This window comes from Panthera leo, chromosome C1 (genome assembly GCF_018350215.1).
Source record: "Panthera leo isolate Ple1 chromosome C1, P.leo_Ple1_pat1.1, whole genome shotgun sequence".
NCBI classification, from domain to species: Eukaryota; Metazoa; Chordata; class Mammalia; order Carnivora; family Felidae; genus Panthera; species Panthera leo.
In genome coordinates, this window is record NC_056686.1 from 41,514,881 (window position 1) to 41,538,414 (window position 23,534).

General features: G+C 39.6%; 2 protein-coding genes across 2 annotated transcripts in view; both read right to left on the reverse strand.

Moving 5' to 3' along the window:
• Positions 1-14,690, reverse strand: part of RAB3B (RAB3B, member RAS oncogene family) — a 94,074-nt gene extending 79,384 nt beyond the window's left edge. Inside the window, exons 1-3 of the mRNA XM_042951297.1 lie at positions 14,615-14,690; positions 13,672-13,741; positions 12,842-12,925 (exon numbers count right to left, since the gene is read on the reverse strand). Of these exons, the coding sequence (XP_042807231.1) occupies positions 12,842-12,925; positions 13,672-13,740 (153 nt within the window). The 5' untranslated portion in view covers position 13,741; positions 14,615-14,690. The remainder of the gene's footprint in view (positions 1-12,841; positions 12,926-13,671; positions 13,742-14,614) is intronic.
• Positions 14,691-15,803: 1,113 nt separating this feature from the next.
• KTI12 (KTI12 chromatin associated homolog) lies at positions 15,804-20,254 on the reverse strand. Its single transcript, XM_042951296.1, has 2 exons — positions 18,649-20,254; positions 15,804-15,848 (listed from the first exon to the last, which is right to left on the reverse strand). The coding sequence occupies exon 1, from the start codon at positions 20,150-20,152 to the stop codon at positions 19,088-19,090; it is 1,065 nt and encodes a 354-aa protein (XP_042807230.1). The 5' UTR covers positions 20,153-20,254; the 3' UTR covers positions 15,804-15,848; positions 18,649-19,087.
• Positions 20,255-23,534: the final 3,280 nt, after the last annotated feature.

Here is a 23,534-nt window from a genome sequence, read left to right on the forward strand (position 1 = left end):
GTTGAGCAAGTTTCAGCAGAAGATTTAGATAAGGTCAAAGTGTAATAAAAGATGTTGATCAGTTAGGAAGAAAGGACAAATAGGTGGTTGTGGTCAAAAGAATTTCTGAATTTAAGATTTTAAAAGTAGAACAGTTTTGAGTGATAACAAGATGAGACCATTGGAGTGAGTGGCTGAGATAGAGTGGAGGTCATTGGTGATGATAAAGTCAAATGAGAGGTTAAGATGTTAGATGATGTTTTACATAGTTTTTCATGGCAAGTAAAGGGAAGCTGAGCTTCAATGGTATTAAATATAAGGGAATGTTACCTCACATATTTCGAAGTCCAAAAACAATGTGGAATTCAAAGTTGACTTAATTCCCTGGCTCCCACCATATTTCACTGTAGTTTTCTCAGTATACCCCCTCCTACCATAAGTCAACTTCACAGTCAATCTGGTAACAAGTAAAAATCTTTCTTGTGAGACCTCTCAGAATTTCTAAAGTATTCCTTTGAATTATGAATCATTCTAAGAGATACATTGTTATCCAAACTTACTGAGCCGTGGACTCTTTTTCTGAGAAACTAGTGTTCCATGAAATAGACTTTTGAAGATGCTGCTATAACCTTTTTTTTCTTTTTAGATTGTTGCATATCTTTTACTTAACTAATTCTCAGTAGATATTTAAGCTGTTCCCAATTGTTTTTTTTTTTTTCTTATTTATTTATTTATTTAAATTCAAATCCAAGTTAGTTAACATATAGTGTAGTAATGGTTTCAGGAGTAGAATTTAGTGATTCATCACTTACATATAATACTCAGTGCTCATCCCAACAAGTGCCCTCCTTAATGCCCATCATCCATTTAGCCCATCACCCCACCCAACTCCCCTCCAGCAACCCTGAAAGAGCCCAAATACCCACCCACTGATGAATGGATAAAGAAGATGTAGTATATATATACAATGGTCAGTGATCAAAAAGAATGAAATCTTGTCATTTGCAACAGTGTGGATGGAGCTGCTGTAACCTTTTAAACGATGGTATTGATAATTATATCAATCACAGTTAGTGGCTAACCACAGAAACTTACTCTGGCTTATATATGGAAGAAAAGAATCTATTATATAATATTGAATAGACCATGAAATACCCAGGGAGGCTGGAGAACCAGGTTTGGGGGTACATGTTGCAGACATGCTGGGAAAGACACTACCACTGTCGCCACTAAGCACTAAGCTTGTACGGCCAACACTACTAGCTTCCAACACTGCATACCACCATGGGCACTACAACCACCATTCCCCCAAGAACTGTCACATTTCTTCTGCAGAAAGTTGCAGGTGTATGTGATTGGCTGAGCTTAGGCCATGCGCCTGTAGTCTAGCTGCAGAAGAGGCCAGGAAAGCAATTATCTGGCACTTCCAACTTCTAAAATGGAAAGGGGGTTTTGCCTCCCTTCCAAATTTATAAGGTGAAAGATTTCTTAAATCTAAGAATGAGATTTTAATGCAACGGGTAAAAAGAATTTTTAAATGTCCATATAATTCACTAATTTATTTGCCCTCCATGAACTATAACCTTCCTCCCTTCCCCCATATTTATGCTTCAGAAAAATCCCAGTTAACATAGTGCAACTCAAAGTTGCAATTACTCACTCACTAAAGATGGTGCAACTCAAAGTCTCTTCGTTCACTACATCCAGTTACAAATCTAGAACCTCTAAGTAATGACCTGGGAGTTATGTCTGTACATAGGATATCTGAATTAGAAAGTTCACCACTATAACCATCAAGGTTCTTTTGTGGTTACTAGGAGCCATTCTAACTATTATAATCAGAAAAGCATTTTTTTAATGATTTAATTTTTCTTTATTTTAGAGAGAGAGAGAGAGATCACGAGAGGGGAGAGGCAGAGAGAGAGAAAGAGAGAATCTTAAGCAGGCTCCACACTCAGCATGGAGCCCAACATGGGGATCAATCCCATGATCCTGGGACCATGACCTCAGCCAAAATCAAGAGTCAGACATTCAACCAACTGAGCCACCCAGGCACCCCAGAAAAGCATTTAATACAGAGAATTAGGTACTAAAAAAATCAGTTTGAGGGTTACAGGAAAAGACACTGGGCTGGGCCTCAAGGAATGATTCCCAGAACATCACAGACTGTCCTGAAAAAGGAAAGAAAGTTTCACATCAGGAATTTACTACCCTCCAGGTTCTGGTTCCAGGATCATACAACCTTGGCCACAATCTGGAAGTAAGGAAGCCATTGTCCTCTTGGAATACACTGACATAGTTACAACCTGGGATGAGGAAGCTGCTGCCAGAACTGTTAGCTCAAGAGCCATGTCACACTTGCAAGGTCATGCCAGCAAAATGGTGGCCTCATACTCTACCAACTCTTTCCCCCACAATTCCCAATTCAGGTCTCACAGGCAAACATCACTGTAAAGTGAGTTCACTGCTCAAAGGCAATATTAAGCAAGGTAGCATGATGATGTATAAAGCAGTCTGTAAATCCACAGAGGGCGATGTGACAGCAGGAGCTTGGTGGGTGAGAAATCCTGATTAAGATTCTCTTCCAATAAAGTCAAATCACTACTTGATCCATGATAGGAAGAAACCGGTTTAATCAAATGGATTTTGATTCAGTGCCTGACTGGAGCTTCAGTGTTGGTTGCTACTGCTGCTGGCCTAGTGGACACTCAACAGTGCCAGGTGACTCAACAGTGTCAGACTTGGAGAAGCAGTGTAACTGTGAACAGTAGCCCTGATGCTGTACTGCTCCTCATGGCTCTGAGTGGCCCAGGAGGGCAACCAAATTGTCCTGCCCACAGAAGGGAGTAGAAATGGTGCTGAGGAGCTGATGGAGCCAGAGGGGTCTTGCTGACAGGATAAAGGAACAGAGTGAGTGGACTGACCACTGGAGGCTGATAGGAAAATAGACATCTCAGCAGATGCTTTCATAGGAGTGCCAGGACCAGGCAGGATGCCTTACATCTCGGAAGATGGCAGCTTGGGCAATGTCTATCTGATGTCGTGACACTGCACAAGTCTCTGAGATTTAGATGCCACACGCAAGGGAGAAGAAAATAAAAACTTTAAAAGCTGACAGAGTTAAAACTTCAAATACCTAAAAAACCTTGGATCCGACTACATAAAATATTTCTCTGTTTTCATGAGAAGGGAGGCTTGAGAAATAATTATTGGAATGTACAATTGTTCCCTTTTTTTTGTAACTGTATTTATTATCTTGAAAATTTAGATCAGCTACACAGCACAAGGCATTGATGCATTCCCTGAGTTGGTTGACTAGAAACTGTATCAGATAGGATAGCAGTTAAAAGTATGGATTCACCAGCCAAACTGCCCACATTCGAATCCCAGCTCTAATACCTACTAGGTTGGGTAAGTTACTTTGTCACTGTGTGCCTCAGTTTTCATGTCTATAAAACAGATGATAATGATGATAATAGAATCAAATCCATCAGGTTGTTATTAGGATCAAATGAGCAAATGTAACTGAAGGTTTAGAACAGTTCCTGGCATATAGTGCTATATAAATATTTGCATTATCAGATGAGGAATGTTTGAAATCAGTAGTCTTGAAATAAATTTAGGTTGAACAATCCTTGAAAGAATTTTGGAAAACTATGTACTTTTAAGATGACACCTTTAGCCTGAAATTTACAAGTTTCATTATTTAAATAACTGCTAAGGACATAATTTCTGGCATACTGTAAATATTAAAATTTAAAAATAAAACTTAGGGGTGCCTGGGTGGCTCAGTCAGTTAAGCATCTGATTTCGGATCAGGTTATGATCTCATAGTTCGTGAATTCAAGTCCCACATCTGGTGAGCTTCAGCCCTGCTTTGGGTGAACAGGAGCCCTGCTTCCAGTAAAAACAAGTCCCACTTTGGGTGAGCCCCCCTTCTCCCTCTCTGTCTCTCTGCCCCTCCTGGATTCTCTCTCTGCCCCTCATTCACTTGCACCCTCTAACAAATCAATAAATAAAATAAAACTTATGTCATTTTCTAGAATATATCCACTAGAATCTAAGTACCATAGAAATTTTATACCCATCTTATCCACTTAAAACTAATACATGCACAAGCTCTTCTTAACAGTTGGAAATTTTGTATCATAGTTTCCCCTTAAATTTGTATTTCTCTCATTCTACTTAGAAAATTTTAACCTAATGTTATACTTTTATATGCTTTAAAGTCTTTTATTGATCATCATGCCATACTTCTCTGTAGTAAAAATATGTACTTAATTGGTATTAAAATGCTAAAATTTCCTTTGATTGTAAGAAGCTATGTTAGATAGCTTTCATACCTTATTTTACAATCTTTTGACCTCTTTTTTTCCCCTTCAGCTGTCACTCTGGTGACCAGCTACAATAAGAAGCTGAGGACAACTCTCTATAACTGCATTCCCTTGTCTCTTGCTGTCTGCCTCAAGGTTCTCTGTCACTTTTTCGTGTATGATCTCTCAAGAAATGAACTCTTCTGAGGCAATCCTTGACCGACAAGGATAACCAGCTCAATAGTAGACCCTATTTTGACTATCCCTCCTATGCTTCACTCTCCCCAGTTCCCCACTCTTGTTCCCTAGAATCTCTTCCTAAAATATATGAGCTGTACAGAAAGCTTTATCTCAGGCCCTGCTTTTAGGGGAACCTAAACTAAAACATATGAGTTAAATTTTTTCTTCCAGATTCAGTTATCACTATAAGAATCATGAATATGTCAATCAGAACAACAAACATTACAAATGCTGATAATTATTAAATATAAAAGCAAAACTTTACTGAAAGTGCATCTCTTAGTGACACAACTTTTTAAAAATGTCATTCATGTATCTGTGGGAAGAATGTTAGTTATGGCTAGCAGGACTCAGCATTAACTCTATTTTTTTTATATCAAAAGTAATTCTTAGAATGTTAAAAACTTAATTCTAAATTTCTGAGCACATGCCAAAATTTTAACTGATTAATGAGGACCAGCAAGATGACAAAACTAATTCAAAAGAGGATACAAGAAATGTATATACATATCGTCAGTAACAAAAAGGAATCCTGAGATAAGATTGCTAAATCAGATATAAAACTGGTTAATGACCAAAAGGTAATAGAGCCAACACTTTTAAGGTTATTTTCTCCCTGGGAAAGAAATCATTTTCATCTTATTTGTTTTTTTTAAGTTAACATATAATTCATAGAGTTGTAAAATGTCTGTACCCTGATTAATAGTAAATGGTGAATTAAATTAAGTAATATTCTCCTAGAAAGTCACATAACCCTTTAGGCAAGCTTGTTACAACAATGCTCTACAAAACCATTAAAAGTTTCACACAACTTTTATTATTTAGTTATTATTTTTAGAGATATAATTGCTGAGAAATGTTCATATAAATAAATACATGGGAATGGAAGGAGTTTTGTTATTGCCATGGCATTAAATTCTTTCAACTCTCAACCGAGTTATATACTCCAAAATCACACTGGTGTAACATCAAAAATTTCAAATGATAGATGAGTTGATAATTCAATTAGGTCATCTTTAAATCACATTGTAAGCAAAGAAGTAGAAAATATCTACTTAGTGAAAGAATTTGTTGCCCATTCATTAATCATTCACTTTCTCAATTTCTAAGACATATACCACAAAGACTTATCAAATATTCATTAACCAAAACTCAGACCTTTTCACTTGCTTTTGAGATATACTGTATAACCCAATTCCTCACAAAGGGCTAAGAAAATCTTTGCCAATACAATACACTTTGAAGGAACGTAAAATAGGTGATGGGGATTAAGGAATGCACTTGCTGTGATGAGCACTGGGTGTTATATGGAATAGTTGAATCACTATATTGTACACCTGAAACTAATATGACACTGTGTTAACTAACTGGACTATAAATAAAAACTTTAAAAAAACACAATACACTTTCATAAAATGTATCTTCTCATGTAATTTAAGTATGTTTTAATCAAACACTCAGCTTTCACTCAATTTATGGGGAAAATCTTATATGTTACCTAACTGGCCACATTGGCCTTTACTGTTAAATCAATCAGCTACATCAGACCTCTTTCAGAGACTTCAGTTTGGAGAGTTGGAATAGGTATTTTAAAATCAAATGTATTGGCATATAAATTACATACAAAAATGTACGTTTACAGTACGAGTTTTGACAAATGCATAAACCTATGTAACCATCACAGTCAATACTTCCATCACCACATAAAGTTCCCTCCTGTGCCATTGCAAGTTAATTCCCTCCCTGCCACTCCCAACTGCAGGTAACCGCTATTTGATTTCTTAGACCATAGGTAAGTTTTGCCTGTTCCAAAACTTCATATAAATGTACTCTTTTCTTGGTTTTTTTATTTTTATTTATTTTGAAAGAGAGAGTGTACACACACGCGTGGGGGAGGGGCAAAGAGAGAGGGAGAGAGAGAGAGAATCCTCACCGGGCTCTGTGCTGACCACAGAGCCCGGTGTAGGGCTCAAACTCACAAACCATGAGATCATGAGCTGAGCCCAAACCAAGAGCCGGACATTTAACTGACTGAGCCACCCAGGCACCCCCCACACACCATGTTTTTAAGATTCATCCATATTGTTTCATGCATCAGTAGTTTGTTCTTTATTCTGAGAAGTACCCCTCTGTATGAATATACCACAATTTATCCATTTATTTGTTGACAGACATTTCGGTTGTTTCCAGGTTTGGGATATTATGAATGAAGTTGTTATGAACATTCTTGTACAAGTTTTTTGTTTGCAGACCTGTTTCATATAATCCACATAGTCATAATCTTGGAATTGCTGGGTTACAAAGTAAGTGCATTTTTAACTTTACAAACATTCCCAGACTGTTTACCAGAGTGGTTTTACCACTTTACATTCCCACCAGCAATATATAAGAGTTGCTCCATAGCCCCTTCAACATTTGGTATCATCAGCCCTTTTAATTTTAGCAATTCCAGCAGGTAGGAAATGGTATCTCTGAGTTCTAATTTGCGTGTCTCTGATGCCTAATAATATCACACATTTTCATATGCTTATTGGCCGTTCATTTATCTTCTTTTTGAAGTATCCATTTAAGTCTTTGCCCAGAGGCAACATTGTAACTCTATGTTCCAATTCAAGTAAATGTGTTAACATGAATCTCTATGACAACTATCCTAGGTCCAATTTCTAAGATTAATTCTGAATTCTTTTCTTCTTTTTTTTTAACGGGGTTTGAACTCACAACCCTGAGATCAAGACCTGAGCTGAGGGGCGCCTGGGTGGCTCAGTCGGCTAAGCGTCCGACTTCGGCTGAGGTCATGATCTCGCGGTCCGTGGGCTCAAGCCCTGCGTCGGGCTCTGTGCTGACAGCTCAGAGCCTGGAGCCTGTTTCAGATTCTGTGTCTCCCTCTTTCTCTGACCCTCCCCTGTTCATGCTCTTTCTCTGTCTCAAAAGTAAATAAATGTTAAAAAAAAAAAAATTAAAAACAAAAACAAAACAAAACAAAGACCTGAGCTGAGATGAAGAGTCGGACATTTAACTGACTGAGCCACCCAGGCATGCCTAAGATTAATTCTGAATTCTAAGAGGTGAAGACTTGTCCTGAATTTGTCATCTGGATGACTTCAAACTTCCTTCTATGCTCCCTTAGAATTCTCCTTCGGGAGAGATGCCTTCTTTAATAATAACTGGGGATTGGAAGAAGCAAATTTTCAACACTTCACTGTACAACTTGTCTGAATTCAAAACACTTCCAAATGGTACAAACTGTCCATTTCTAATGTCAAGTTTTGCTCCCAACAGAACTATGCTTAAGACAGAACTGACAGGACAAAAGGCCTTTAATCATGGAAACTTATTAGTCTTATTTCAGTTCTCCTTTGTTTAGCACCCCCGAGGTTTTACATACCAGAGCAATGTACCACATTAATATTCAAGGTGAGAGGTGTGCTTTTTTCTGTAATGGGGAAAGGTGAATAGTGAAAAGGGAGGTGGGAATGATATTTCCTGGTAAATCTTTTTTTTTTAAATTGTGATAAAATATATACATAAAAGTTACCACTTAACTTCTAAGTGTACAGTTCTGTGACATTAAGTACATTAACATTGTTGTGCAGCCATCACCAACATCCATCTCCAAAACTTTATCATCTTTCTCAACTGAAATTCTGTAAATGCTAGCTCCCCATTCCCCCTCCCCACTGTGAACTACATTCTGCCTTGACTATGAATTTGACTGGTATCTCACATGAGTGTAATCATACAATATTTATCCTTTTGTGATTGGCTTGTTTTACTTAGCATGTCTTCATGGTTCATTGATGTCGTGGCATGCATCAGTCCTTCCTTAAGACTGAATAACATTCCACTACATGCATACATCACATTTTGTTTATCCATTCATCCATCGATAGACCCCTGAATTGCTTCCATCTTTTGGCTATTGTGAAAAATGCTATGAACATGGGTGTGCAAATTATCTATTGAAGTCCCTTCATTCAATTCTTTTGAGTATATAGCCAGAAGTGGAATTGCATTATATAGCAATTCTATGTTTAATATTTTGAGGACTCCTGGGAAATCACTTTTAAGAAAATGAAGATCTGGATATCAATTCACTGAAGTTTCTGTGTCCATGTCTCTCTTGTAAAGTCTTTATGTAACCCAGATTAAATACTCCTGTTCTGAGTCATACCTTAGAACATAAGGGAGGTAATGCAATGTGTGGTGTGAAAAAGCAGGAGTTTGGAATAAGATACGTATAGTGAGAATCCAGTATTTACTTAACTCTAGAAACTGTGGGCAAGCCATTTCCCTCTCCATAGTTTCCTATTCCATGAATGAGGCTAACAATGCCTGTACTATAGAACTATAAAGAGAACGGATAAAAAGAACCTACCATAAGACGTTGACAATTCACTTGAAACTACATTGTTTGGAGACCTGGCTACAGGCCTAGGATCTCTGCCCTGGAGAAGAATGACCACCTGGTGACAGCCACAGATAGAGAATTATAATATAATGTAGTGTGGTGCCGGGACAGATGTGTTTGCGGGGGGATACGGGGACACATTATTCTCATGAGTAGGGTCAGGAAAGACTCTCAGGAAGAGATGGCCGTGGAAGCAAGCCGAGCAAAGACACAAAAGCATAAAAAAGCATATTGTGGGGGGAATTTGAAGCAATTTGGTGTCACCACAACACAAAATGCAAAGACATGAATGGGAACAAATGTGGTTGACAGAGCAGGCAGCTTCTTAAAGGCCATGGTAAAGATTCTTTCTTCTGTGCCTTGGTTTCATTGTATATTTCAAATTCTTCTGTAAAATGGGGATTGTTATATATCTTTTCTTTTTTAAAAGTTTATTTTGAGAAAGTAAGCAAGCAGGGGAGGGGCATAAAGAGACAGAATCCCAAGTAGGCTCTATACTGATGCGGGGCTTGAACCCATGAACCGTTGAGGTCATGATGTGAGCTGAAACCAAGAGTTGGACACTCAAACAACTGACCCACCCAGGTGCCCCTATACCTTTTTCATAGGGCTGTTAGGACTATAAACACATGAACTGGGATAACATACACACACAGCACTTAGAAGTATGCCTGGCACATACTGAGGCCCAAATATTTCCTCATGTTAATACTATTTTCTTGAGGTGGCAAGAAAGGCTTTTTAAGCAGGGGAGTGACACTGTCACATTTGCATTTTGGAAAGATCACTGGGGAAAGCAAGGAGGATGGACTGTAGGAGAAGAGAATACTGGAGGTAAGTAGGCAAGTTAAGAGCCTGTCACAATAAATCATCTACGAAGTAGAAAAAGCCTGCTCTACCTGAAAACAGTGACAGTGAGGAGAGAGGGAATCCAGCTATTTAACTAGCAGAAGACATGAGTTCTGATGCCCATGTGAATGTGGGAGAAGCAGGAGTGGGAAGAGTCCCAGATTAGGCCCTCAAGCCTAGTTTTCTTCCTGAAGTGATCTCCATCCCTCCCTCCATTCTCTAGTAACAAAAAGGCCATCACAACACATTTCCTTTCAAAGTTTTATTAAAGTTTAATGGAACAATTAATGTCTTTTAATTTTTTTGTTAACCTCAGTACAAAAATACAGTTGACGACTTGACAAAAATGGCTCCACATAGGGCTTGAAGGTTTCTGTTTCTATAACAGTAACAGGGAAAAGCATGCTTCCAGCTGGGGCTGAGTCCAAGCACACAGCCATTCTTGCACACACATGCGTGCAAACAGGGAAGCCCAAGCAGTAGAAGAGGATGGAAGTTTCTGGGATTCAGGAAGAAGCCCAAGATTATTCCCAGGAGAAAATGAGAAGAAACAGGCTGGTCTCCTTGGTGGGGTAAAATTACTGATTTACATTTAGGTTTGTTGTTTTAAATGATAAACTATTTCTGAAGTTTTACTATTGTAGAAAAGATGCTACTTGTCTCCTTTCACCGCCAAGGTGAATAAAGCTGGAGGAAATGGAAAAAGATTCAAATACTGAAGTGTGAGGAATAAACCTCCAAATGGCTCAAGTTTTGTGTCAAAAGTGTCATCCTTTACATTCAATGACAAATAGACATCTAAGAGGGTGCGGGAAAAGGAAGTCTGCCACACTCTGCTGGATCCAAAGCACGGAGACCAGTTTCTGTTAGCAGAAGTCTTCCACAGTGACAGCGCTCCTTCCCATGTAGGCAGGAGCAAGGTTTCCTGGTTGGTTTAATTGTTCTGAGTGATTTCTCAATGTTCCCTCCCCTGCTGCTTTCCTTCCAGAACACTAACTTTGATGAAAGAAGGGATATATTCATGTTACAACTCATCTTCAAGATGTTTCTCTCTGAAGGCATCACCAGTCAGCCTTTCCTGAGCTTCCTTCATCCCCTGAACAACTGTGAAATAAAGGTGGGGGTGGGGGGGGGGGGGGGAGTATGAAGTAGGTTTTTAATATCCGACATTTGACAACTAACACAGATTTTTGTTATAGGAGAAATATGACAGGAGCACAGGATCTGGACTCGAGATCTAGTTCTGGATTTTAGGCCTGGAAAGTCATTTACCTCTTTGAATCTGTTTATAGCTTATCTATAAAATGAGCTAACACTACTTACTTCACACAGGATTATTATAAAAATTAAATAAATAATAAGAGCTTTATAATTTATGAAATACTACAAAAATATTACTAGTAGTTACTATGGCTTAGCATCCAGGATTAGGACTGAATCCCTGTCATAGACTACAGATGTTCACTTGACATGAAAGGAGTAGAAAACACCTTCCTACCATCCCCATCACATCTTTTTGATGAATGCTGCATTTATTTCATGTGCTGTGGAAGTTACAGGCATGTGTGTGCATGTGCTAGAAGGCGGAGTGGTCTTCAATGAAGTAGGTAGTCATTTCTAGTATCACCTATACATAGAAGAAGGCAGGTTCTCAAAGAAAGAGTAGACTGGAAGGAGGGCCCTACATAGATGAGACATGAAACTTCGTGTTTATCTCAGGACATCTCTCTTGTAGATTTAACTTCAAGGAGAGCAGGTGTTTTGGTACAGGCTCTCTAATACAGCGACAGGCCAGGAGCTAGATTGAGCCAGAGTCTGTAAATCTCAGAAAGCAAGCCTGTAACCTCATAAGAGCCAGGTAGAATGGTTGGTTACATCCCTTTTGCTTTCCCTAAGCCTTTAGTAAAGCCAAGTTTGAATGTTCCAGTTTCATGTCAGCTGAGCCATGGGGGATTCAGGCAAAGGTTTTGTGTCCACAGTTGGACTAATGTGTTAAAAGATGATGGCAGTGTGGAGATGGCAATGGTAAGTTGGATGAAATCCTAAAGGGAATGTGAATCTCAAGGTTCAAGAATTGGGGACCTAAAATCTAGCTGCCCTTCCCATAAGGGAAATTTCCAGCTTTTAGTGATCTGCATTTGGGTAAGGAAGATGACATTCTCCTTACCCATGGGAAGGAGATAACTTCTCCAGATCTTGTTCCTCTCCCTATTCTAAGAAATAAGAGTTCCAAGGACTCAAAACAAAGTGATCAACAACAACAGCATGGCAATGCTGAACACATGGCAACTTAGCAAACAACCCCCTCTTATAGATGACACGGGGGAACTCTGGAAGGAAAACAGGGGCAGTACGTAGCATGAATTCCATCTCTGCCTCTAGAATGATTGTGCTCAAGGATTAGAGAACAAGAAGGCATGACTGACATGATTTCAACCTTCCTTCACCTGTTTGTGCTGATGCTGTTCTCTTTGCCTGGAACATGCTTTTTGCATTCTTCTGCTGGCTAGGTCTCACTCTTCAAGATTCAATCCAGTCACTGTGTCCTCCAGCAAGCCTTACGTACTCCATGTTGGGCTACACCTCCCACCCCTTGCTTCCATAGCTTGAAATGTCCTCATATCTGTCCACAGAGACAAATTCTTATCTTTCTAGGTCCAATTAGAGATTACGATCTATGAAACCTCTTAGACTTGATCAGCTAACAGCATTCCCCCTCCTCTGAATTCTTACAGGAAGAGTGGCATTAGTGCCGTGGGAAAAAACTTAAGTTCTGGACTGAAATCCTGGCTGTGACTTAATTGTGAGACCACAGGCAAGTGACTATCTCTGTAAGCCTCAATTCTTATTTCCTGTGGTTCAGTTAGCTCCAAACTAGATTTAAGCAGCTAGGGATAGGGCTCAGTCTCATCTTTCTCCTATATTCTATACAGATCCTAGCCAAAAGCTGGTCATGCAGGAGACACTGAGCTAACATGCTGAATCGAGTCTCCTACCATAGAGCTAGTTAAATTTAGCAGCAATTCTCCTCCTCTCTCTCAACATAACATACCTTGTTCAGCACTGACGTAGAAATACTTGTAGCTGGGGTTTCCATTCTCATTGATGATTTCAGGACGCACCTTGCCACTGGGATCTATTATAGACATAATGCCACAAGGATTGCAGTAATTGTAACGGAGAGGTGTTTCAAATGCTACATAGTATATTAGGCCTTCTAGGAAACAATACCTGCCCATCTTTGCAGCCCATTATCTCACCACTCTACCCCTTGTGTTTTATGTTGTAATCACAATGAATTCCTTGCAGCTCCCTGAAGTCAAGTCCCCCATGCCTTGACATATGCTGTTCTCTTTTCCTGGCATGTTTCTTTTCTGCTTGATGATGGGGGGATTCTGCATTTCTATTGTCTCCCCCACAGAATCCAGCAGAATGCTGAAAGATTAGATGGTCATTAAATTTAGTATCTTTTATAAGTTGTTTGTGGAAAGACATTTGTTAAGTTATATGAAATTAAGTTAAGTTATAGTGGAAAGACATTCCACTGCCTCAGTTGCACTATGAAGTCAAGGGTAGGAACCATGGCTTCTCTCTGTCCCTGTAGTGCCTAGCACAGGGCTTGACATGTGGCTGATACCCAAATGAATGAATGGATGCTCAGTACTCTGTCATTGCTCATAAAAACAGTTAGTTAATAAAAAAAAATTTTTCTTCCAATTTGAAGTTCTAGCATTTAGAACTCCCCTACTCTCTTGAAACTGGTTTTTGTTTGTTTTTGTTTTTAGCCATCCTACTACAATTTCACTAGATGGAGTAAGTGCCTTGACTTCTTTACCTCTCCTTCCACATCACAGATCCCCAGATTAAGGTCTTTCACCTTACCCAGAAAAAGGATTCGTGGAATATAACCCCCATCAGGGCTGAAATCTTCATCCTTGGGCTCTTCTTCATCCTATTAAGTATAAATCTTAAGTCAGATCATGCATGTCCTTTCTTTCTTCAAAACCTTTCAGTGGCTTCCCCTTTCACTCAGGGTAAAACCCCAAGTCCTTGCATTGGCCTAAGAGGCCCTACATAACCTGCCACCTGGGCACTTCTCTAACTTTATGTCCTTCTACCCCTTGTTCAGTCTTTTTCAACCATGCTAACCTCCTTGTTGTCAAGGCATTAAGCCAGGCATGCACCTCACTCAGGCCTTTGTACTTACTCTTACCCTCTGCCAGGAAATGCTTTCTCCATTATCCACAAGGCTCACTCCTTTTGTTTCAAATCTTTGTCCATATGTCACCTTCTTTTCTATTTAAAATTGCAAAGTATCCCCTCCATCCCTCATTTTAAGCCATAGCATTTACCACCATCTGACATATTTTGTTTCACCTGTCCCACCATATTCAATTCCCCATATATAATTTCAATGAGGGCATAAAGGATACCTAATGAAGAAACAGGAATGTTGTACATACAAGCCCAGCACAGACAAGGTGCTCAACTGAATCACATTTTGCAGAGATCTGTGTCCTGCATGTGTTACTATACCTTTAGTTCAGCAATACAAAGATGTAAAACATGTCATAATTATAGACTAAGACTGAAGGACCTTACAATGTGGTCTTCTTAGCTAATCTCTCCTCCCCTTCCTCCCACAAGTGGAGGCTGGATGGCCTTTTACACCTGACACAAGCTTTACTATTAGAAGTGAAGAGGAAAACACATACATACAGGATGCCTGCTCTGCTAAATATGATTTTACACCATTAATGATGTTAATTCTAAAACAGCAAAGACTTAAAATCATAGCAGAAAGGAGAAACCCCCAAAGTCTTACCTCAAGATTCACCATAACGAAATTATGGGAAAGTTCTGAAATTTCTGTAGATTCTGCAAATTTGGGCTTTAAAGCTAGGAGGGAAAAAAAGAGTTTGAAATATAAGAAAACATCATTTTCATATCCAAACCCTAATTTGCAGAGTTGATTCAAATAACTGAACTCTTTTTTGTTTTAAACTCCTAAGAACCAGAAATCAGGACACCTGAATTCTGGCTGTGTTTCTGCTACTTACTCCACACCTGGAGTGAATGACTTTATTTCTCTGAAACTTTTACTTCATTTATAAAATATAGATAATGGCATATAAATGAAAAAATTATTTCTATTTACTTTTTATAGCCACATGTCAGTAACTTCTATTGAAATAACAGAAAACACAGTAACATTACCGCGTGTGTGTGTATATATTATATATACATATATATATATATATACATATATATATATATATATATTTTTTTTTTTTTTTTTTTTTTTTTTTTACACTATTTGCACTAATTTTCTACTCCTTTTCCAACTAGGATTCTGCTGAGTGTAGCATACCAAACAAAAGGAAAAACCTGACCGGGAAGTGGCAAGATGGCAAAGTAGAAAGAATAGGTGCCACAAATAACATTGGGTTCTAAATTTCATTCCCACCTCCTCCAGAAAGACTTCCCTAACCACTTCTCATGTTTCTGTACACTTCAGCTTCCTGTATTTACTGTCTATACAACTACTATAGCACTAATACTATACTCTCCCTAACCATATCTCAATTGCTTTACTCTCCAACCCCTTGCAAAGGTAACTGCAAACTTCTTGAGGGCAGGGAATCTATGTCATATATATTTCTTTGGTATTCCTTAGAGCAATCAGTACTGCTGGGAAAAGTCTGTGCCAATGTTTTTTATTAATTTTTTTAAAATGTTTATTTCTGACAGAGAGAGAGAGACAGACAGACAGACAGATGAGCAAGGGAGGGGCAGAGAGAGAGGGAGACACAGAATCCGAAGCAGGCTCCAGATCTGAGCTGTCAGTACAGAGCCTGATGTGGGGCTCAAACTCACGAACCGTGAAATCATGACCTGAGCTGAAGTCAGACATTTAACTGAGCCACCCAGGTACCCCTGTGCTAATTTTTTTAATTAAATGTTAATATTTAAGAACACATTTGAGGTTTGATTATTTGTACTCACCTTTGCAAGCTCCACACCAGGACTTATGGATGATCACCATTAGGGGCAAGCCACTTGAAAAGAAAACAAAGGAATTATAATCTAGTAATTCCACTTCTTTAAGTCTATCCTAATAAAATGACCATATATAAAGACAAAGACTAATGTATAAAGACGTTCAGGTAGTATGATTTGGATTAAGAAAATTTTTAGGCAACATAAATATTCAATAATAGATTATAATAAAATTATTGGTAAGTTCTGACATTCCTATAAATTCTGCAAATTTGGGCTTTAAAGCTAGGGAGAAAAGACTGTAGAATAGAATAAACATCAAATTACAGTATTTCTAAATGTTATGGTTATATAATCATTGAAAATGTTAAAATTTTTCATTGGTACATCAAATTAAAACAGAATGGGGCGCCTGGTTGGCTCAGTCAGTAGATCATGTGACTCCTGATCTCAGGATCATGAATTTAAACCCGTTGGGTGAAGAGCTTACTTTAAAAGAAACAAAAAAACAAAAAACTAGAATATAAAATTATCATCTATAGTTTGGATTTAATTGTACAACTATGTACAGAGGAAAGACCCTAAAATGAAATGAAATATACCAAAACATAATAGTTATCCCTAGATAATGGGATTGTGGGTTTTACTATACTTTTTCTATATTTTCCATTTTTTCTACAATTAAATGTAATCTTTATAATCAGGGAGGAAAAAACTTTTTCTTTTTTGAAATGATGAGCAACATCATCCACCTGAACCAGTCTTGGCCAAATGAAGTCCTTAAGCTCTCAAGGCTTAAATGCCAACTTGTAGGAAAGTCCTGTGTAAGCAGCCATGGCTTTCTGAATCATACAACCCCTGTAACACCACACTACATAATACAATCATTGCATTTACTATATTTACTCTATTACTTACCCATCTCCCTGCAATAGACTTGGGAGTTCCCTAAAGCAAAGAACTCAGCTCTCCCTACATGCCCTACATGTGGCACATAGAATATTATTGATATTATTGAATATATTGATAAATGCATAGCATTTACTATGTACTAGACACTATTCTAAATACATATAATTAATTGTCAAATGAATTATTCAGTACCTCATTAGAGGCCTACTACAAATCCGGTGTGGATTTGTACCTCTAATAGTCGTAAAAACCGAATAAGAAGGAAAAACTTATGTGAGAAGTGGGATCTAAGTAACCATAATAATAACCAAAATATGCTACCCATTTATTATACATTGTGCTATGTGCTTTACAGGCATTATCTCATTTAAATCCTCACAACAATCCTAATGTATATACTACTAACGTTCTCATAATAGAAATAAGAAAACTGAGACTCCCAAGAGATTAAATATTTGGCCACATAAAATCTAGGTTCTGTCACTTATGACGTAATTCATTAAGTCTGACTCTAAAACCAATGTTCTTTCTGACCATTACTGTCTACTTCAATTTAGAATCGCAATCCACAACCAATAACTAACTTTGAATCTAAGAACAGAGGTTGCAAAAGGCGTTAGAAGTTGCCTAGTCCAAATCTTCCTTTCACACAGGAAGTCTAATATATATCATCTAATATAGCATATGTAACTATAATACATCCACTATATCAAATATAACAAAAGGTGGTCCAGACTGCCTAATGAGCAAGAAACCCACCACCAAGGTAGCCCAACCTTTCAATAGCTCCATGCACTTACAGAGCAGTTTGGAATGCCTTGCTCCTTCCTCCCTCTCTAGTAAACTCTTATTTATCCTTCTAGAGCAGAGATCAGCAAATCTCTGCAGACCTGATCCAGGCCACTGCCTGCTTCTGTAGAGCTGTAAGATACAAGCTATTTTTTTTTTTTTTTCATTTTTAAATGGTTGAAAACAAATCTAAAAATAGTCCCCCTTGTGATATGTGAAAATTAAATACAATACACATTTTGGTGTAGTTTTGTTCAAGCGCACTTATACTGAGGTGCCTGGCTGGCTCAGCTGTAAGAGTATGCAACTCATGGTCTCAGGGTCATGAGTTGGAGCCCCGCTTGGGTGTAGAAATCACTTAAATAAACACAAACACACACACATACGTACTCATATTCAGTTGTATACTTATTGTATATGGTTGCTTTTGTGCTAAAATGTGCTACAGCTAATAAGCTACAACAGAGACCCTATGGCCCACAAAGCCTAAAACATTCACTATTTGATGCTTTGCTGACACATGTTCTACATTAACAGCTCAAATATTAACCCCTCTACAAGCCTTCCCAAAACTACCTCCTCTCAACAGCTAATTAGTCCTTTCCTCTTCTGGGGTCCCAACCCATTCTGTCATTATCCTGTAAACACCGACATTTTTACACCATAATCATGTTTACTTGTATTTCTCACCAAACTATTAATTTCTCAAGGGCAAAGACAGTATCTAATTCATCTTTGAAAATCACAAGTGCTGATTTTTATTTAATAAAATCAGTGAAAGAATGAAAAAGCTTAAAGTGATATTTGCCTTGAAATAAAGAATGAAGCACAACACTTATGGAAGTTGTCATCATCACTCCAGGTTAGACCAAATATCCACTCTCTCATCAAGCACTGTCAAAGTACTATTTTGGTCAAAGGCATAACAGTGATACATGTGTCTCTAAATGTTACATTAAGTAAATTACATGAAGAACATTAAGTTACACGAAGCAAAAGAGATTCCAGCAGACTTTCTTCTAAAAGATTTTATTAGATGTAAACTCTAAGTTATGTCTTTTGCTTCCACTAGAACCAAAGCTTCCCAAGGACAGAAACCAGTGGATTTATCGGTGACCCCTGGCCCCAGGACAGACTAGCAAAAAGCAGACACAGTACTTTAAAAACTGTGGTATGAAAGAAAGGCCAGTGCAGATGCAGAACTGTCTCATCTTCAGTTTCCACTCACAATTGTTTAAAAAAAAATTCATCCATCCAGTCTGCTCTCCTACAATTCAGATGGGGGAAATCCTGGGTGTGTGACACCACAGGCAGAACCCAATCTAAACAAATCCTGTCCACCTGAGCTCTGTCCCTGGAGAAATTTGCCAAGATCCTCCAAGCCAGTTCTCCATTTTCTCTAGTCTCAATTTATGCTGTAACTCAAGGCCTGTCACAACAGAGGCACTCAGAGGAAAATGTGAGTAAAATCTGTCACAACAGCTGTAGTACCACACATCAACATGCTCTGTAGACCTTCAGATTACTTTATCAAGAAACACAGAGAGCAGTGGAGGTTAGACAAGGAGCCAGGGCTTTCCCCCCACACCTCCTCTGTTTAGTGCAGGCTCTGGCTCAGATACTGCAGAAACATGTTGGCCAGCTGAGGCAGGTTCTCATTGTTGGGATGCATTTTAGTGTAGGAAATAAACTGGCGACGGAGGCGACTCAGTTCTGCCATGGTCAAAGGCCGGGTAAACTGCAGGTGCTCCGTGGTGCCAGGAAGCTTAAGCAAGTCTCCAGGGACCGCGCGCTTCTGAGCTTCCATCAGTCCTGCCAACACCTGGCTGGTGACCTGATCCAACTGGTGCAGAAAGCTGCCGGAGGCAAGGGGCTGGGACTGTGTAGACTGATGGGGTGGGGGAGCCTGGTTCTCAAACAAGGCAGCCCGTATCTCTGCCAGGGGTAATGGCTCCTCTAAGCCCACCAAGGTGAACAGGGGCCGGTCCCAGCGGTTCCGAGAGTCGGGAGCCTCAAAGCGCAGCGTTAGGGCCTCCATAAGTTCAGGAGAGTAAAAGGTACTGACCATACGCTTTTCACATGTATCAAATTCTGAAGTCACAGGAGCTGGAAGATCTGGCACCCCGGTTTCCTCCGGCTCCAGTTCCTTAGGTACAACTGCTTGGGTTCTCCCACTTGCTACAGAGTCCACTGCTTGTGGTTCCCTGAGGACAGGGGTGCCCACCGCCAGAGGTCTCCCTCTTTCCTCAGTACGCGGCCTCCAACTCACACTGAGGTTCAGGCCTCGGTGGTCCACCGCATCAGCCACCCGAGGTCCCCCGCTTAGACCGCCCGGCCGTACGCAATATACCAGACAGAGCGGAGTGCGCGCCGCCCGCGCCAGGCAGTAGAGCTCGTAGCGGAAGCCCTTGATGTAGTTAAGCGAGTCGAGGATGACTACATCGTGGCGACTGAGGCGCCGCTCCACTGCGGCTCGCAAGGCCCCGCGCAACGCCTTCTCACGGGCCGAATCGCCATACACCGTCGCGTCCTCCGTACCCAGCACCAACGCGTCATCCACTACGTACACCGCGCGGCCCTCGGCCGCTAACGCCCCACGGAGCTCCTCCGCCCGCCGGCTCTTGCCGCTGTATGGCAGCCCGCAAAACACTACGAGCGGCATCCTTACGGGACGCGGCCATGTGCAACCGGGTAGCGTCACTTCCGGGTTGCTGAACTCTCCGGCGCAAACCGGAAGGGCAAAGTGCACTTCCTGTCCCTCTCTACTCTTAAAGGACTTATTGTTGCTGTGGAAACATGAGATCTACCCCAACTAAACCCAGAATCTGCTCTCAGAAAAAAGATGGAAATAAGAATGACATCAGTTATTTATGTCAAATAAGCCTCAAGAGAATGTGATCTGCCAAAGACTGCCCAACCGTTTATAATAGGGCCCTAATGAGCATTAAACATTGCAAAGCAGTCAGCACCATATTTATCATACAAAGACCATTCACAAATGCTAGTTCCCCTTCTTTCCTTACACCCAGTGATTCTCAGTAACTGTTTACTCAATAACCATTTCAATCATTCAACTTCTTCATGATTGGGAATTCAGATGAACATAAAACAGTTTCCCCATAGAAGTCTGAATGGGAAAAATAAAGCACCTTACATGGATAGAATACGTTGTTGGGATATAAAAGTATAATAGAGAAAAAACAACATACCCCCCAAAGTCACTTAAGACTTTATCTAGGAACAGTCATTTGATTTAGAACTTGAAAAACTGGGGCGCCTGGGTGGCTCAGCCTGTAAAGCTGGGGACTTCAGCTCAGCTCACCATCTCCCAGTCTGAGTTCCAGCCCAGGGTGGGGCTCTGTGCTGACAGGTCAGAGCCTGGAGCCTGCTTCGGATTCTCCCTGTCTCTGCCTCTCCCCTGCTCACGTTCTGTTTCTCTCTCTCCCTCTCTCTGTCAACAATAAATAAACATTAAAAAATTAAAAAAAGAAAAAAAGAACTTGAGAAACTAACATAAATTTTTCTCCTGGGTAAGGTTGCTTGATAATATACAGGATGCCTAGTTCAATTTGAATTTCACATAAGCAACATAAAATGTTTTTAATATGTCTCAAATATTGAATGGGCCATATTTAAAATTACTTACAATTTACCCGAAATTCAAATTGAACTGGGCATCCTTGTTTTTATTTGCTAAATCTGGCAACCCTATTCTACAGAATGTGTTAAGACTCAAAGTCATTAAGCTGTAGGGTCTGTTCTAGCAAAAGCAAGCACTATACAGTTGACCCTTGAAAAACAGGGGTTTGGATTGCACAGGTACACTTATAATGCAGATTTTTTACAGTACAGTACTATAAATGTATTTTCTCTTCCTTATAACTTTCTTAATATTTTCTTTTCTCTAGCTTACTTTGTTGTTAGAATACAATATGCAATACATATAACATACAAAATATGTTAATGGACTGTTTATGTTATCAGTGAGGCTTCCAGTCAACAGTAGATTATTAGTAGTTAAGTTTTGGGGGAGTCAAAAGTTATATGCAGATTTTGACTAAGCATAAGCAGGTGGTCAGCATCCCTAAGCCCCCATCCCAGCATTGTTTAGGGTCAATTATAATTTTGTAGGTGCAGAAGTGTGACAGTTTCTGTGCAAGTATGTGTGTGTATAAAGTAGATGCACAGGGGTGCCTGGGTGGCTCAGTTGGTTAAGTGTCCAACTCTTAATTTCGGCTCAGATCATTATCTCACAGTTCATGAGTTTGAGTCCCATGTCAGGCTTTGCACTGACAGCGTGGAACCTGCTTGGTATTCTCTCTCTCCCTTTCTCTCCAACCCTCCCCTGCTCAGGCTTGCTCTTTCTCTCTCTCTCTCAAAATAAACATTAAAACATTTTTTTAATAAAGTAGATGCACATATTTTGGGTCTTTGTATCTCTCCAGTACAGTACAATAGAGAACATTCAAGTATTGGCTCTATCACTTACTAGCTGTGTAATCAATTGACAAATTATTTAATCATTCTGTGTCTCAATTCCTCTCCCATACAATAACAACAGTTCTTATTTCACAGGCTGAACCAACCTCATAGGTTATGAAGATTAAATAAATTAATGTATGTAAAGCACTTAGATCAGTGTTTAGCCTTCCCTCCCCTGCTCTGCCTTTTCTTCTCCTTTGCATCAGTTATTTGCATCAGTGCATAGACTAAACCTAACTGAAACTCGAGACTATTCAACTTGAGACTGTAAGGCAGTGTGGTTTACTGGTGGAGAGTAGGCTCTAATGCCATAGTGCCTGGGTCTGAATCTTGGCTCTACCGCTTAATAGCTATGTGATCTTGAGGAGGTTACTTAACTGCTCTGTGCCTTAGTTTTCTCATCTCTAAAATGAAGGTAACAGCATTAGCCACCTCCAAAGAATTCTTGTGAGAATTAAATGAGTTAATTCACATAATTCAGTGTCTGGTGCATACTAAGCACTTATTAAATGTTAACTAGTAGTGCTTTTTTTTTTACATTTGGTTATTTTTTGAGAGAGAGAGAGAGAGAGAGAGAGAGAGCGAGCAGGGGAGGGGCAGAAAGAGAGAGGGAGAAATCCCAAGCAGGCTCCACAATGTCAGCACAGAGCCTGATGTGGGGCTCAATCCCAGGAACTCTGAGATCATGACCTGAGGTGAAACCAAGAGTCCGATGCTCAACCAACTATGCCACCCAGGCACCTCAACTAGTATTGTTGTTGTTGTTATCATCAGGCAACTCCCCAGTTTTAGCTCTGTTTTGGCATAATCCTTCACCTGAAATTAATGTTAAGCCGATGGCTGGAAAATGTTTTACCACCATAAATAACCTGCTGAATGTATTTTATTTTTACAGCAATCTCTAGGTCCAACGTGGGATTGTATTGTGACACCAAGATCAAGAGTTGCATGCTCTACCTGATGAGCCAGCCAGGCGCCCCTTCCACCATAAATAACCTAAAACCATATCTTGTACCTTGCAGCTGCTTCCTTCTTCCCATCTTCTAGTGTCCTCCAATGAATGTGATCTCCAAAACCTGGAAGGAAAGAGCCTTATAAACATTCACCCGTGAATAAAGGCAAAGACCCAAAAAAAGAAATGTGGCGTGTTCACAAGGTAGCCATAAAAAAGTTTTCCTCTGTCAAGAACATGGTGTTCAAGTCTCAGCTCTACCCCTTTCTAGGTGTATGGGACCATGAATGGTCCCATACCTCAAGCCTCAGTTTACTTTCATATATATAAAACAGAGAAAACATGACCTAATTCATAATTTTCAAGAACAGCAAATAATGGTTGGGAAATTCTTTAACATTGAGTATGCAAATAACACTATAAGCATGAATGAGAACTTTCCACACAGTAAACACAAAATAGGTCATAACAAATCATTACCAGCTGCAGACAATACAGGAACATAGATTTAGGGTCAGAAATACAAGGGTATGGGATGCCTGGGTGGCTCAGGTCATGATCTCATGGTTTGTGGGTTCGAGTCCTGCCTCAGGCTCTGTGCTGGAGCTTC